The 17073-nt window shown below is 36.6% G+C and overlaps 1 protein-coding gene across 1 annotated transcript; it reads left to right on the top strand.

The window, feature by feature from the left end:
- Positions 1–2163: 2163 nt before the first annotated feature.
- On the top strand, positions 2164–16579 carry tmem276b (transmembrane protein 276b). Its single transcript, XM_028015714.1, has 4 exons — positions 2164–2890; positions 7070–7183; positions 11965–12102; positions 12327–16579. The coding sequence occupies exons 1-4, from the start codon at positions 2512–2514 to the stop codon at positions 12572–12574; spliced, it is 879 nt and encodes a 292-aa protein (XP_027871515.1). The 5' UTR covers positions 2164–2511; the 3' UTR covers positions 12575–16579.
- Positions 16580–17073: the final 494 nt, after the last annotated feature.

The following is a 17073-nucleotide window of genomic DNA, read 5'->3' as shown; positions in this document are numbered from 1 at the left end:
TGAACTATTTAACATTTTCTAATATTACAAACACAAATTTCAATCTATTTATTATAATCTTATGTACGCAGTGCATAACTTAAAGTGAAAGGAAAATAATGAATACTTTTCAAAAATAATCCACAAATCTAAAAATCAATAAGTGTGGAAAGAAATTTTTATAAAGTGTGGCTTTATTTGGCCTTTTGATCAAATAAATAAAGCCACAAGTCATTTGAGGTAACATTTTACCAACCCTGCACATCTGTGTGCAGGGTTGGTAATATATACTATATATATATACAGTACAGACCAAAAGTTTGGACACACCTTTTAATTCAATGAGTTTCCTTTATTTTCATGACTATTGACATTGTAGATTCACACTGAAGGCATCAAAACTATGAATAACACATGTGGAAATATGCACTAAACAAAAAAGTGTAAAGCAACTGAAAATACCCCTTATATTCTAGTTTCTTCAAAGTAGCAACCTTTTGCTGTGATTACTGCTTTGCACACACTCTGCATTTTCTTGATGAGCTTCAAGAGGTAGTCACCTGAAATGGTTTTCACTTCATAGGTGTGCCCTGTCAGGTTAATAAGTGGGATTTCTTGCCTCATAAATAGTCATGAAAATAAAGAAAACCCATTGAATTAGAAGGTGTGTCCAAACTTTTGGTCTGTACTGTATATATATATATAAATATACGTATATATTCCTTGACCATAGGATTTGTGGAGTCTATCAATAGCAGATGTTTTGTCAACAGATCTTCCAACTTTCCACTGTTTTTCCTGTCTGCAGTTCCTCCAGAGTTCCCATGAGCCTCTCTTGTTTCTCAGATTAATTCTGTCCATGGGTGGCTACGTCTGGTCAGTAGGAAGTCACACTGTACTCTTCATGTAAGTTGAGCTGTGCTGTGTAATACATTGGATGTCGTTTACATAACAATACCCTGCTTTTAAACATTCTAAAATATTTAAATGACATGTCTTGTGACACTCATTGGTCTTCATAATGTTCAAAGTTTTTCTCCGCCTCCTTTGGAAAGTGGCTTTATTTCTGAGAATAACTTTTACTCAGGTACATTTACTATTATGTAACTTCTGAAGGTCATTTCCTGCTTGTAAAAGAGGTTGATGCATGGTGAACTTTTCCGATGTTTCCTTTTGTAAATAATTTTATAAATAATTTTTCTAAATTTGTTCTCCTTTGTGTTATTATATATCATAAAACCTCATAAATACAATAAAGTGGTTGGTTGTAAAATGAAAAAAATGCCAAAAAAGAAGAAATAGCATTCATAATTTGCAAGTACTCCAGAGTTGTAAATATGAAATTGAGTGTAAATGTACATTTGTGATCCCTAATGTATTTCTCTGCACTTTATTTAAGGATGGGGGGAAATTAAAAAAATGGACATTGGCATGAAGAACTTTTTGCAGCACTATTTTTTAACGTCATTTACAGATTCTTGAGACAAACCTGTATTTTCAGACTGTCATTTGAATTAGGTTTCCCCAAGACTTTTTATTTCTAATTGCCTAAGGCAAAAGTCACATGATGCTGGGTAACCCAAGGTTCAATTCTGGGGCTGCTTCTAATATCAACATGCGCCCAATAATTCAGATTATAAAAATAAGGTAAACTGAATTTATTTGAGAGGTCAATCCAAACAGAGCTGATGAAAAACTGTGTGCTGGAGGGGCAACTTGCTAAGGTTGGGCATTTTAACTAAACTTTATTGTGGGAGAGAATGCTCAATACCATGTGAGCACACATTTTTAGTTTTTAAAATCTATCAAATTTTTTTATATAATCATTCCACCCTGAAAAAAGAAAGCACAAACTTAGAATGACTTTTAGGAGGAGAAATATAGCTGTACTTCTGAAAGGCATTTTAGATCATACAGCTTTTCCGTTTGTTTTCTTCAAACGTTCATCAAAATGAAAGTTTTTTTTAAAATATAAAAACGGTGTAAAATAATCACCAAAGATAATTTGAAGGAAATAAATTACATTTGTTTTTCTGCTATTTATTGTGTAACCATTCATTTCCAGAATAGGTTTAAACCTAAAACCACACATACACATCGGTTTTTATACATTTACAAAAGTGAAAAAGACGCTCATCGACGCATAACTAATAGTTACCACTCCTCCCTCAAAAGGAGAACATATCTCTGTCTGCTCCCCATCCCTCAGCAACCTGGAGGAGAGACAGCGCAACTACATCACCTCCCCTGCCTCCTCCTCACAGCGTTGGTCGCCATCCATCCCCTCTCCTCCTCCTGTACCATAACAGATGGTGGGAACAACATTTCATGCACCGGGCACCACAACAATAGAGCGCAGCATCCCGTCCACCCCGTTACGGCCTTGCAGCATCATGCTCCCGGCGAAGGACTGCAGGAAGCTCTGAGTGCCGTCGTGAATTGTTTCACGCCGGTACCAGCCCAAACCATCACCACCACGGCCACGGAAGAACCTTCTTGCCACTGTTTGGGCTCTCCATCGAGCAAAGGAAGATGGCCGCTATGAAAATATTAACCAGCGCTGGGCTTTTCTTGGCTTTTTGCGCACTGGGTCTCCTCGCCATGGCGATCTGCACCGACTACTGGTACGAGACCGACGCCAGGAGACACCGAGAGAGGTGCAAAAACTATGCCAACAAGCGGAACGACCCCGGTTACATCTACATTTCAAACCACAACCTCCCCCTCCAGATGCCTCCAGAAACCGGCCCAGATGCTGCTCCTCTCGTTAGGGGGAAGCGGCACTTTCTGCCCGCGTCGTCTTCAATGGAATCCCACTGCAGCAGACAGTTCAACTCGACCGTCTCCGGGCTTTGGAGGAAGTGTCACCGGGAAGGATTCGACCTGGAGACCGAGGACCTTATTTACAAAGGTAAACAGAGGGGGGATGGAGACCTGGCTGTTGCTGTACAGCAGGCCGTGATTCTCGGCGATGAGCTCACACCTAAGCTGACATGAAGCAGAACAATCCAGATGCATCATACAGTGATGGGTTTCCGCGTTAAAATGTTACATGTCACTTGGCAATTTTCGTGTTGTGATCGTTCTCTGTCCGTGGTGCTGAAAGAATCATACTGTTACAGAATCAGAACCTTTTTCACTGCCTAGCATGCTATTTAAATATATTTAAAATACATATATATTCTGTAAAGTATACACATGCATACATAGTAGATGCCTCCCACCCCCATCCATTTATTAACTCAGCTTTCTTTGTTATTGATCTTTTGTCGGTTAATGATAATAATGGTATAGCTGCTGAGGTTACTGGTTGTGCAGGAACTTGATGCAGTTTAGATTCTAGAAGCACAATTAGATGAAAAATGGCATTTCATCTAATTGTGCCCCCTGTCCAATTCAGTCAGTAACAAAAACTGAGCACTTGCACAACAACATGGAGTTTCCTATCTAGTGAAACAGCTGTCAATGTTATTATCTTGTGAAATGTTTTGAGTGGTGGCAGATTTATTGACCAGTTCACCTTAAAACAAGCTAAAAAACAATAATGAAACTGTCACTTCTAGCAACTCATTTTGTCAAGTATCAACCACTTATACCTCTTTTTTAGTTGTCCTAAATTCTCCGATTAATGTCGACAGATTTTTACACAATAATCATTACAAAGTATTAATCTTGTTTGAAAAGTCCTGGTTTGTTACTTCATTTTTCTTTGCCTCAGTTTTTTTTTTAAATATAACATACTAATCTCTGTGAGTTCATTGGGGAGTCCCTGATTTTAAAAAAATGGCCTCAGTTTTAAACATAATAAAATATTTATGGTGGTTTTAATGCTGCAGGATGTAAATGTTTTATGCAGTCAAATCTAATAGATGTTATTTCCCAGATTTGAAAGCTGTGTCTGATTCGGAAATTCACATTTCACTCATTTCATGTTTGAGTTGTTGCTAAGTGAAAGTGGCAGCACTGATAACAAAGTAATTTGATTTCGTTCATAGATTATTCACTTAGACCAGTAACAGTTACCAAAAGAAAGTAAGAGACTGCTATTTTCTCTTTACACTCATTTGATTGTGTGTTTTTGACTTAGATACATAAATATCAAACATTAGTTATCTTGTTTGGGGGTTTAAATTGAGCATGTGTGGTTTTACATGCACACCAACTAATATGGCCAAAAATACCTTAATTGGGATTCTGTGTCAGATCTTTGTTTACCTAGTAGAATGCTAATTTGAACCTAAAATACACAACAGAAAACATATCTTATCATAGAGCAGTATTGAGAAAGTCAGGTGTTGTAAATAAAGGTGATCAAGACTCTAAATTACTTTATATTTATTTGATGTGTTCTGATTGAAATTGTGGGACTTTACACATTTTTCTTAACATTTTATCAGTGTGGATTCAATAGATCAGTACTTGGTAGAATAAACACAGATGGAGTATAAATATTAAACACTGAGAAAATAAAATGGAAATACTGCAGTCATTATTGATTGTCCAAATGTTCGAAAGTATTAATTTATATTTGTTTATTATTTTAAAGGAAGGTGGGTATTAAGATATATAGCTTTTTTGAACTACATATCATGCTATAATGTTATTCCCTCATCTGAAGCATTGCTTTGATTCTTTAATGCATGTTTGAGAAATTCTTTAATCTCCCAAGCAACCATTTGGCAGTCCATAAACGCCTGGTCTCACCAGCGCCGCCTTTTTCCACACAGCTGCAGTCTCTAAGCTGAGCTTCTGCCTCACATAATGCCCCTCCCCCAGTCTGCTCCTCCAGACTAGTGGCAGCAACAATTAGCAAGCATCTGGTGGAACTGAGAATCTGCTGAGGTCATCATAGGAACTTCTCAAGTTCATAGGAACTGAACTATTAATAATAAGGGAGGCAAGAATGTGGTAAACAACTTAATAGAGAAGCATTGTTGTGATGATGTGATGAAGGCCGGGTGTCAAAAAGAGCAGGAACTTCTTAAAGAGACAGAGGCCCAATTTCAAGATGTTAATTTGCAAAGTCACATTTCTTTTAAGTCATGTTTGATATATCAGCATTTTTATAACAACTGAAAGTAACATAGTTACTAGATTATGCTATAAAATGGTTTTATGTGCCTGAAAAATACATAATACTGTCCCTTTAAGCTGACATCCGGCGGACAACTTAAAAATTGGGTTTTACCCATTCAGAGTAAACATGTTTTTATGTTCTTGTCAGTAGGGGTGTAACAATACATGCTTTTGTAATATGTATTGACAGAATACTAAGTCTGTCAGTATGCATGTGCACAGATTGAATACAGCACTGTTTTGCACTTGAACACATACAGAATGTTTATGTTCGGAACTAAGCGCACAATGCAGTTTTATAACTTTAGAAAGCAGCACCAAAACAAAGCCAAGATGATTCCCAGCTATCACTAATCTGTGGCCTTTGGGAACATGAAAGTTTTCCTGCAGCTACTGCAGAGAAAGTAAACTTCACTGAACCAAAACTTTATGTCAACGTATGCATCTTTCAAGGAATGCTGCTCACTCTGCACTTAGCAGAATTTCACACCTGAAACAAGGTAAACATAACTGATGGTAAAGAAAAATCAGCTCCAAATGGCTACTTTAGCATCCAATCATCCCAAACTCCATACATCTCAGCTGCATTTGGAGTAATCTTTGCTGATGAGAAGGGATTGTCCCAACACTCGGACAAACTGCATTCAGCTAGAGCCGGGACACTAGATTATTGGAGTATTTTAAAGCAACTCCAAAGTGATTTAAATGTGTTTTATTCGCAAATATAGGCAAACTCTTATTTAAATCAACAATGAATGTTTCAAGTGGTTACTTATAGGTATTGGCTATGCCTCCATAGACTAATGTATTTCTTAAGATATGCAACAAAATATCTAGTAATGTGATATGTGAAAAGTTTTTCACATTTTTAAGTTTTAGAAAATAATGAAATCAAATAATATCAGAAATTGAAAATGATTATTTTATTAGAACTGACAAACATAGGGGAGGAAAAAAAACACACATTTATAATTATTTTCTAGTTGAAGCATGCCAAAAACCCAAATACATATCAAACCATAATGTTCATAGACATTACACAGTTACCAAATTAATATTGCCTTGGATTTTCTTTAAGATTTTCTTAGCCTTTTTGAAGTGAGAATTTTAGAGGTTTTTTTCAGCAGTGAACAATCCCATTTACTAATCACTTAAATCCCAACTTGAGACGCTTTCTTTCTATCTTGGTGTAATTTAAATGGACCAGCATTGCTAGATTGAAATAAATCTATCTGCTCGTTTTATGCTTTCAATGTCACCAATTTATGTGGTATCAGATCTGAGGTTGCTAGTAGATGTGAAGTGAGGGGGGAGGCAAAGCAGCATATTTTCATCACCAGCAATTTTCTTGTCATATTCTAGTTTTCTTTCCTTTATTTACATAAGGACACATCATGACAGATTATAGCCTGGAATGCCATTACCAAGAGCTGTCATCTAAAACCTTGAAGATCCTATACAGTAAACAAAAGAGCTGTGCTTCTTGTGTTTTGAATCAAAGATTGTCTGAATTGTGGCCTTCTTCAAGAAATGTAATAAAAATGTTTATGTCGCCATAGACCTATGAAAGAAACTCCAGTTTATTTTAATAAATGAGTCTTTATTTCAGTATATAAAGTGTTGATTTGCTCAGAAACTGCTAAAAAGGAGCCAGAGCGAGAATACAGAGATGGACTCTGAAAAACAAAATTCATGCACAAAATATGATGAGATTCACTTTAAATCAGAACATTTACATATGAAACCTTTGGGAGTATAATCCATGTACCACATTGTTTCCTAATCCCTCTTTAATTACTGTGCTAGAGTGGAGAACAACAAGGTTAAAAGGCCCAGCTCGAAAAATTAGAACTCAGACAGGGTGAAAAATAAATGCTATGTCTGTGCACACATCGTCGCATCATCCCAGAAAAAAAGAGCGAAGGTTTAAAATGCAATTCTAACTTCCTTCTCTCCTTCAGTAAACCTTGCTGCTCTGATTATAACTGTCTTTTTCATTTTGTCTTTTTACCAGGAGTAATTCAAAGATGTACCCCAGTCAAGTATCACTATTCTTCGTCCATCCTTCCACGGAATTTACCCATCAACATCACAAAGACCATACGTCAGGATGAGTGGCATGCTCTCCGTAAGTCTCATAATCTTTCTCTCTGTTGTGCCATTTTTAGTCATCTAAAAATGACTAAAAATGTCATATATTTTTCTCATTTATCTCTTGAGCTTGATGAAATGTGAAAACTATGCTTTTATAAAGCATTAATGAGTATGATCTGGGACAAGTCTTGTTGGTTTTGCTTTGCACATATTTATTACATATGGCTTTCTTTGCAAGTTGTTGTCAAACAAATCAAACTTTCAGTAACATTTAATTTGTTGTCTTTAAGTATTTTAAAGCCTATCTCTTCCCTCTTCTTACACAGCAGCAATGGCGACTGTAATAATTAGTGGTGTGCTCAGGGAATAAATCAGCCGTCCTCCAATCAGAAGGTCAATTATTCATTCACTGATTATCTCACTCTATTTGTCAGGGAACATGTATAGCGGCAATTTGCTCACTGATGTATTCAGCATGTGTAGCTTGTGCGATTGGCTGCAATGTGCACTTTACATACAGAAAAAGAAATCCGGTTGAATCACCACATGTGGTTTATTTTAGTAAAAAAACGTTTGAACAAAAAAACTTACTTCACAAAGGAGAACTATGATCTACCTTATCATCACTGTACTAATATAAAACTAGGACAGAATGCTTTATTACGTATAATACATTTAGGTTAAACCTACATTAGATACTTCCTCAGGATATTCCTTAGACCAACACAGTTTCACAAGACTGCTTAATTTATAGTATTATGCAGAACATCTGTGAAATACACAAGATAAATGTGTTAACCATTGCTTTCATGATGGTGAAGCACCTGTCAGAGCAGAGCTCAGAGGACTAAAAAAATTCAGGTTTTAAAATTAAAAGATGTGCCCTAAAGGCTAAAGGTGACCCACCAGAAGCAGAGCTGACTGAAAGCTGTAATTCCTAAAATTGCCAAGGATGGAATCCAATTTAGCACGTTGCTATGAGAACACCCACTGATACGTTGTCGAGTTAATTCTGAATTATATGATGGTTAGCTTGCCTAGTTTTACCAGAACAAAGCATCCAGAACAAGTCATGACACTTGCACCTCCATGCTTCTCACTTAGCGAAGATTGTTTTCTGGAATGCTGAATTTGAATTATGCTAAACATTTAATCTGATGTCAAAATTCTTGTCAACTTTCTATCTGGCAAGCTTTAGTCTGGCCATTGTGTTTTCCTTAGAAATCAGAGGCTTTGTTTTTGCATACCTCCTATGTAGGTCACACCTGTGCAGGGCCTTTCTGAGCATAAGGGCATGTGTTGCTTCAAAAGATGCAACACCTTTCTGAAGGAGTTCTCCAAGCTCCTCTGAGATTTAAACAGGGTAGATTTCTTTCTGAAAGTTGACAAGGTTCTCATCATGTCGACTTGATAAGCCTGTTTGTGATTTTAGCCATTTTAAGTGTTAATGCCTATTTTATTGCTACACATTAAGTGCATTTTCATTGATTTTACAGAAAAAATGTATTTAATTTTGGTCGTTTATTTATATTACCTACAGTATATCAATTTTTTGCCACAGGCCAAACTCCACAGATTTTAATAATCTTAGTAATATAATAGTACAGTATAATAGTATAATATAGTCCATCAACTCCTCCACCCACATCATGTTATCACGTTTTATGCATAATCATGACTGCACACATTTACAAAGCATGTCGACCACTTCTTTAAAAATATATATTTATTGCTCTGTTTGGTGACGCCGGTAGTGAAAACTGATACAGGCAGATTAGGCAATGCATATGATTCTTTAATCAAGCAGAAGAAGAACATACCTACTTGGACAAGCAACAGAATAAGTGACGTAGCGTTTTGGAGCTCTAACTATTGCAGCAGGGGAATTGTTAGTGATGGACAGTGAAAGTTCCCCTCTCTGGGCAGAAGTAAATATGGAGTGTTTGTCATTATATATTTTTTTTTACTATTTTAGAAAGACGGGCGCCACTTTTTTGGGTACACTTTGAAAACACAATATTGGACTCCTTTTCTTTTAATTTTTATGGGACTCAACAAGATGTCCGAAATATTTTTGGTATATTTTGGTCCATGCTGACATGGTAGCATCACACAGTGGGCACTAATCCATTATGTAAATCTCTCTGCTCCATCACATCTCAAAGGTGGCCATTGGATTTTGATACAGTGACTGAGGGCAATAAATTGATTGTATCTATTAATCAAATTTTCTGTTAATGATTACATTTTTGGAAAATCTAGAATTTTTCTAAGTCTATCCATGATATGTCATCTTGTATTACATCCATATTTTAGAGTTTGGATCTAGTTGGATTTTGAATTCAGGTCAACTCCCAGAAGGGGACGAAGGAAATAAAAGTTTTTAATAAGTATTTTCTGTCATTTGTAATGTGTTTTTAAGAAAAGAAAGACAGAAAAGAAGACATTAAAGTTGAAAATCGCATTGGTTAAAAAAAGTACCCAAATGCTGGTTACATTTACTCAGTTACATTTAGCTGAGTAACTTCTTGGCAAAACAAGTACTTTCAGGAATACGCTGTACTTTTAACTCTTATTATGCAGTATCATTTTATTATGAAGTATCGGCACTCAGGATGCAGGACGGATCCATGCGTGCATGTTGTTTATGCTATGTATGTTTCATTGGGCTCACTGGAGCAGATGACAATTTTCTAGTCTGATTTTATCCAATTTTGATGACCCTGCATAAAATGTATACAGGATCACAGTCCTGCTAGGAATGGCATCCACTGTTATGTGATGTTGTTGTAGCTCATGCATGTCAACCTGCAATGTGCAAAGCTTTCAGAAATAGTATTCTGAATAACCTGGTTGTAATGCGTTATTTATTCAAGGTACTGCTGCTTCTCCTCTGACCTCTGAATTCAAGAAGATATTATTCTCTTTTCAGACTTTTCTCTGCAATCCTGAGAGATGGTTGTGTGTGAAAATCCCAGCAGTTGAGCAGTTTATTACATATTCAGTAATAAACTGAAAAATCTAAATTTTCCCCATTCAGATTCTAGGTTTTAACATAAGAATTTTTCTTCATCAGGTGCCAATATGCATTGAGTTGCACCCATGTAATTGTCTGATTTTTCATTTATTTTTATCAAGCAACTGTAGAGGTTAACTCAATTAACACTAACTTTTTCAGAGGCAGTGTCAAGATGTTGCATGGATTAAATTTTCTTCCTGTATCTATATTTTATGTCATCCAAACATAATAAGAAAAGGTTGTTTTGCTCCTTTAATATTTTGTAGCTATAGCTGGAGAATGTCTCTTAGTTTTGATCAGCTGTTTCCTAATAGAACCACAAGCATATTTAATCCCAATATGGAATCACTTAAAACATTATTATTTGTGGTATTTATTACCACAACATTGTAATTTACCACATAGAAAATCAAAACAAATAGAAACAAGTTTCATATATTTGCGGTTTTTACTCATACACCTAACAAAGATTTAAAATAGCTTTACTTGAACCAAAGAAATAATAATTTCTGATGTGCAAATAAGACTATGTCTTTGGCTTTGAGGCTAGAAGGTCTCCTTGCCATCACCCTAATTTTTTGCCTCCTTGACCGATTATATGTTAGATTCCAGTTCAGATACTGAATCCACTTCAGTAGATTGCTAAGACCAATAATCTGTGGAAACAAGCGATGGTTAACCAACCATTGCGGCACTAGACATAGAAGAAAGCAAACAGAGATTGCAATCCCAAGCGACCGCAACATCAAGAACAAGTAAGAAAAGAAATGTATTTTATTTCAGTCACAAATCTCTTCTATAGATCTTTAAATAAATCTTGATCAGCCAATGAATTAGAAGTTTGCATTTGGTATCTAGGCTCCGGTCTCTTCACTCCATGCTACTCAACACGCGATGCTGCTCAACATGTCACGGAGTGATGGGCACATCTCTGCTTCCTAAACATGTCTTCCAGATGTCAGGAAGTGAGGAGAGGATATCTGACCTCGGAGCTCAAGGGGGATGATGGGGTGGTGGAGGGGCTGAGAGGAAACAAGCAAAAGCTGGCAGCAGTAGCGGCCGGCCGGCAGGCAGGCAGGCAGAACATGATGTGCAGAGTGCAGCAGAATGCCTCGCAGCTTAAGTAGACCACCGAAAATGTTAGACTATGCTTCATATAGTCTCCAAAGTGTGTGAAGGATCACAAATGAAGCAGCAGCACAGCAGAAGTTGACACCTAAACTAGCTAGTAGGTGTCGCCTACATACATGCACACGCAATGAGAAAACCTTCTGTCCCCTTAGCTCATCATAGTAAAACCTCCTGAAAGCTTAAAAATGCCATATTTGCAATGAAGCTTTCTACGATTGTAAAGAAAAAGATCGCACCCTTCCTAAAGAAGCATTTGGTTTATTGTAGAAAATGCCTTTTTCTATTCTTTAGATTCGTCCTCTTTGTGCGTGTTGTTCCTTGAAGTGTCAAACAGTTTGTATGTTAGATGAATTGGTGACATTTAATTGACCTCAGGTCGAATGAGTCATGGTTTTTGTGTTCAGGTTTTTAGTTTTTCTTTTTTTTGTTCGTGAATTTACATAATGTTTGCATATTCAGGTTTATTAGATTCTTGTCTTGTCTTTGTTCACCTAGTGTTTTAATTTCTCCCTAAAATACTGGCTCACTTTTTCGTTTTGATCTTTGCACACTAAACTTTAAGCACGTAAAGATAAATGAGTAGTTAAATCTAACTTTTAAAGTTTTGAAATTCTTTTTAACACCTCTCTGTCAACGCTGACTCTGCAATATTTCTATCCCTACAGATCTAAGAAGAATGACAGCCGGCTTTGTGGGCATGGCTGTGTCCATCATTCTTTTTGGTTGGATCATTGGAGTGCTGGGATGCTGCCAGCAGCATGACCTCATGCAATATGTAGCCGGCCTACTCTTTCTCATGGGAGGTACTGTGAAAGCACGTATACACACATCCACACACTTGCATGCAGACAGAATCTGATTTTCATCCGATTACTGTGTTTATTTGGTGACGGCTGAGAGCACATTTGGGTTAACATGAGATAGCAGATCAATCGCTTGCAGTAACGTGATCTTGCAGCGCATGAAGGAATTTTAGCATCAATCAGGAGTCCCTTTAAATCACTTTTGGTCTCTTCTGCCCACACAGGAACATGTTGCATCATCTCCTTGTGCACATGTGTGGCAGGAATCAACTTCGAGTTGTCCCGCTACCCGCGCTACATGTACGGCCTCCCTGAAGACATTAGCCATGGCTATGGTTGGTCCATGTTTTGTGCCTGGGGGGGCCTCGGCCTCACATTGCTGGCTGGCTTCCTCTGCACTCTGGCTCCCTCCTTGAGCACGCCCGCTCGCACGACGACCCACAAACCGAGGCAGGAGAACGGAACCGTGTGACATGAGGTGTTACAAGGAGACTGACCCACCAAACGCACAAAGCACACCTTTCCATGTTTAACTCTGAAACAGTTCTCGTGTAATCACCGTATCACAACACCCTCAACGTGGCCATATCCTTTCAGTGTACAGTGTGCCTGATCTGTGACAAAAACGCAACAAAATTAAAGATGAACTTCACACATCAAACCCCTCGATGGACCTTCAGGAACATGAAGAACAACTTGTACAGCAGCTCATGAGTGGGAAACGGCTTCAAAAAGGCCTCTTTGTTGTTGTTGTCTGTTTTGATTTCTGAGATGCTGATTTTTTTGGCGCTTTAAAGAGAACAGATATCTCTGTATAGAATTACTCTTAAAATGGTGCTCTTTGAAACAAATAAAGCCACTTACACTCCTACAAAGGAAACACACATGCAAACACATATCTTCTCAGTTCCTCTGGAGAAATCTTGAGAGAAATCCTCAAACTAAAAAAGTCAACAAGACAAACATCCGTCCAGAACATCCTGCCAGGACTCTGATCTATGTCATTGTTTGTAATGAAGAAGAAAAAAAAGGCGTTTTGCTGCTTGTATCTTAGTGAAAAACACAAACTGGTATAAAAAATTAATCGGCTGTATAAGGTTGCGGCTTGTAAAAATATTACAGCAGTGTGATATAACACACTAGAGAAAATTAGCTTCATACATGAAAGAAAATACGTTTCTATGTAGAGCCAGATGTTTCTGTGAAATGAATCTTCTTTTTTTTTTTTTTTACTTTTCTCTCCTAACAGTAAACAAGGTTAAGAATAATTTGTAAACCCAAAAGCCAAGTAAAAAAACAACAAAAAAAACCCATGAAAAATATGAAAATAGAGAAGCTGCTGAGCTCTGACCTGATGTTGACGTTATTGCTCATGCAGCCTCGTTGCTTAGTGACAGCTTAATAATAACCTGACAGAAACCAAGAAGTGGAACAAAGCTATTAACTAAAGAATATATTTTAGTTTTATCTTAATGATGGCCGCCTTTTTAGTCTTGCAAACACTGAACACAAGCACGTTAAGATATTTTGGAGAACAAGAAAAGCAACGGTGGTTATCAGTGCAACACCACACTCATGATCTCCTAACTTAATTATAGAGATGCTGTAAAGTCAAACATTGTGAAAAGGGCAAATATCTCCATATCATTTGCAGCACAGAAAACAAGCAGGAAACAGGCAGCGGTCCTAATAATATGTACTACTCCCTTTGCAATTACTGACACTCCTGTTAAAGATCTCTAAAATGTCTTAAAATAAATAATTTATTATAGCAGCTCACTGAAGACTCTGAAGACTTTCAGAAATAAATTGATCTTTAATTTGTGTACATTTACACAGCCGGGGGAAAAAAATCTCACTTTGAGAAATAAAGTGCTTTTTTTGTAGTTATTACCCTATTTTTTTTTGTAGGGTAGTGATTTGTACCCTTAGCAATTTTTCTGAAACTTAAAATTTCTTCTTTTATTTAGTATATTAATTGTTAAAATATTTTTAGACTCAAGCTGCAGGTTGAATCCTAGCATTTGTCTTTCTGCATAAACTTTTCTCCCTGCGAATGCAAAGGTTCTCTCCAGCTTCACCCCACACTAAAAACATGCCTGTTGGATTAATTGGCTTCTCTAGGAAACCAATTAAAACCCTGACAAGAAAAGACCGAGTTCAGACAATGGATGGTTTCAGAACTTTTAATTAGTAAACTGTTCTCATTTACCTGGAATATAAATTTAATGTGACACCGTCGTACATTTTATTTAGCCACCAGGATGGATAAGCACCCCAGCTTATTTTACCGTTATGCAAAGTAAGGTGGATGGTAAAAAAAGAAAAAGAAAAAGTCATTACTAGAGCACTGCAGCAAATATCTTCTACCATCATAAATGTAGGGATGTGCAGTTTTCCAAATGTTACCTGGTCTTTTTCTGTAACTGTTCTTAGATAGATCAAGAATGAACTTTTTAGCTATATTCCAGATATGTCTGGAAAAAATATATATGTTTGCAAAAGCACCTCATGCTCACTGCTATACATATGCTATACTTTCTTTTGCAAATTTTCTTGAAACCTTCCTAGAGTTAAATGGAGTCATGAACTCTTTGAGATGCCAGAAAATTCATCCAGAGTTTCAAAAGGTTAATGATTCAAAACATTTGACTGAATCGGGGCACAAATGATTCCCCAGACACAAAATAGACCTTCTTTGATGGATTAATTTTTATAGAAAACGTCTGATGAGGTGAAGAAGAGGCAGCTTCAGACGAGGTCCAGGACTAAAAACATCCTCTTTCTGTATGGTGCAATATTGTGAAATACTATAGGAGATAATTAAGTGTTGGTCTACTGGCAAAAAGGGGTTTTGCAGAGTATTAACAGCAGGGGTACCAATGATTGTACCTCTGATGATTCTGTGAAAAACATTATTTCTCAACATGGGTTTTTTCTGCTAGATTATGGTGGGTTCATTTAAAAACTTATTTTGATTTCTTTTATGCTTTGTTACCAGAGGTGCCAAAAAATGTGAAGAGGGTTATGTACATTATAAATGGAGTTTATTTAAAACTTAACATTTGTGAAGATCCACAAAATCTGAAACGCATTGTTTATTCCATAAAACAGGTTTAAGACTGAGGCTAGGGTTACCTATCTGACAGTATCACAGTGTCCCTTCTCAAACTGTCAAATATTTTTTTTCTATTAAGCAAAAACAACTTTTATTGTGTACTAACTTTTAAAATGTGAAACTTGCAAAGACACAGAAAATATCTTTTCACCCATGTTTGTTTTCAATTGGTTATTCGATCTTCATTAAAAAAAAAAAAAAAAGCACAGACAGTAAGAAACTAGACAAATCTTTGTTTGAAAGCACAACATCCAAATACCAAATAGGTTTTGTTATTGGATGCAACACATGGATTATGAAATATCTCTTTTTTTTAATGAGATTTCTGAAATCAACAAGCTGATGGGTACAAGTGGTGTTTTAAACTCTTGGGGTTTTCTTATTTAAATTGACAATGAGGATAGAATTTAAATGATTAACACTTCATTTGCTAAAAAATATTGTACTTGTGTATTAAATGATTAAATATTGTGAATAGCTCTGAAAGTCATGTTGAGCCAAAAGGATTTAATATTCAGTTTAAATGAAAGAGACTTATTTTTATTTTTCCCAGTGGTCATTTCAGGTATTAGGAATTAACAGAGAACATCACCTTCCAGAGATTATAACTGTTTCTCACTGACTAGAACAACTTCATTAAAAAATACAATAACTTTCATCAGTGGTTCATGATGTCAGGTGTTGATTACCTGGTATGAGTCTTGATCATCCTACTGTCAACTATGTCAAATAACTCATATAAAATAAGGTGTCATAGTGTGTTAACAACACTTTATGTGATGTTCAGTCCTTCCAGTATTGCCATTAACGAGAAAATTAGCTAACGCATGACTGAAACTTGTACTGTCAGTGTGTGGTGAGATCTTTGCACTTTGCTGCATCATGTAAGGGTCAGTGAGCCTGGAGTGTGGGATAGATATGCTGTAATAAGGCTACATAATGTAGCAAATGAAGATCAGGGCATGTAAGGAGCCTCATTCCACGGCGTGTGTTCAGGATCCAGGCTGTTGTATATCAGAAACTCTGAATATGATATATGAAGATTTTTGTGTAAGATTGTGACAAAGAAAACTGACAGAATGCAAATGCAACAAGATGATTTGGGTTTCTCAAGTTTTGAGTTTACACCCAAACTCATGTGTATTGATATAAATATCAATGGAAAAAGTTACAGTAACTGTATGTATAGGTCATTTACTACAAGCATTAGGTGTTGTTGTGACTCAAACACAGTTGCACACCGCCCTTTCAAGATGTTTCATACATTGTCGGTGGGGAAATTTGACAACTTCTCTGGCCTTGATGTGCCATCATGCGACCCTAAGTTTTACAAATATTGTGAAGCACAGAATTACACCTCCCCTGACTTGATAAAAAAAAAAGAACCGCAGCACACCGTAGCAAGACTCTAAAAATATCAAAAACAAAGAACACTTGAAAACAATTCTGCCACATGGTACTCATAAAAGTTGTAAAATCCTTCTCAAGTGGTTCCCTCCTGTGTGTTTCATGAGGAACTTTGTACTGCGAGAGAAAACGTCGCCCCTCAGAGTGGCACGTGTTTCAGTAGCACAGCTATTATTTTCTACAGTTCATTTATACCGGGTGCATCCACTTCAGATGTTGTGTGGGATTAAAAAAGACATTACAGTCTTGCATGATCTCATTTGTTTCTTTCAGTATATGATAAAAAAAAAAAATCTGTGTCCATTTTTATTGATTTATTCTAATGTAATAAAATATGTATTTATTAACATATTGTGAGTTCTGTTTCTTCTCATCTGTGCCTGCTATCTGCTTTACCGTCCAAGGACATCTGTAAATTATCCTCATTTTGTCCGCCTCTTATATCT

This window comes from Xiphophorus couchianus, chromosome 4, assembly GCF_001444195.1.
Source record: "Xiphophorus couchianus chromosome 4, X_couchianus-1.0, whole genome shotgun sequence".
Lineage (NCBI taxonomy): Eukaryota > Metazoa > Chordata > Actinopteri > Cyprinodontiformes > Poeciliidae > Xiphophorus > Xiphophorus couchianus.
This window is presented reverse-complemented; position numbering and strand designations above follow the sequence as displayed.

Bases quoted from the DNA above. Each gene is read 5' to 3' on its own strand.
- tmem276b (XM_028015714.1), top strand. From the start codon at position 2,512: ATGGCCGCTATGAAAATATTAACCAGCGCTGGGCTTTTCTTGGCTTTT. The intron at 2,891-7,069 runs GTAAACAGAGGG...TCTTTTTACCAG, and splicing joins CGAGGACCTTATTTACAAAG to GAGTAATTCAAAGATGTACC. The intron at 7,184-11,964 runs GTAAGTCTCATA...CTATCCCTACAG, and splicing joins GGATGAGTGGCATGCTCTCC to ATCTAAGAAGAATGACAGCC.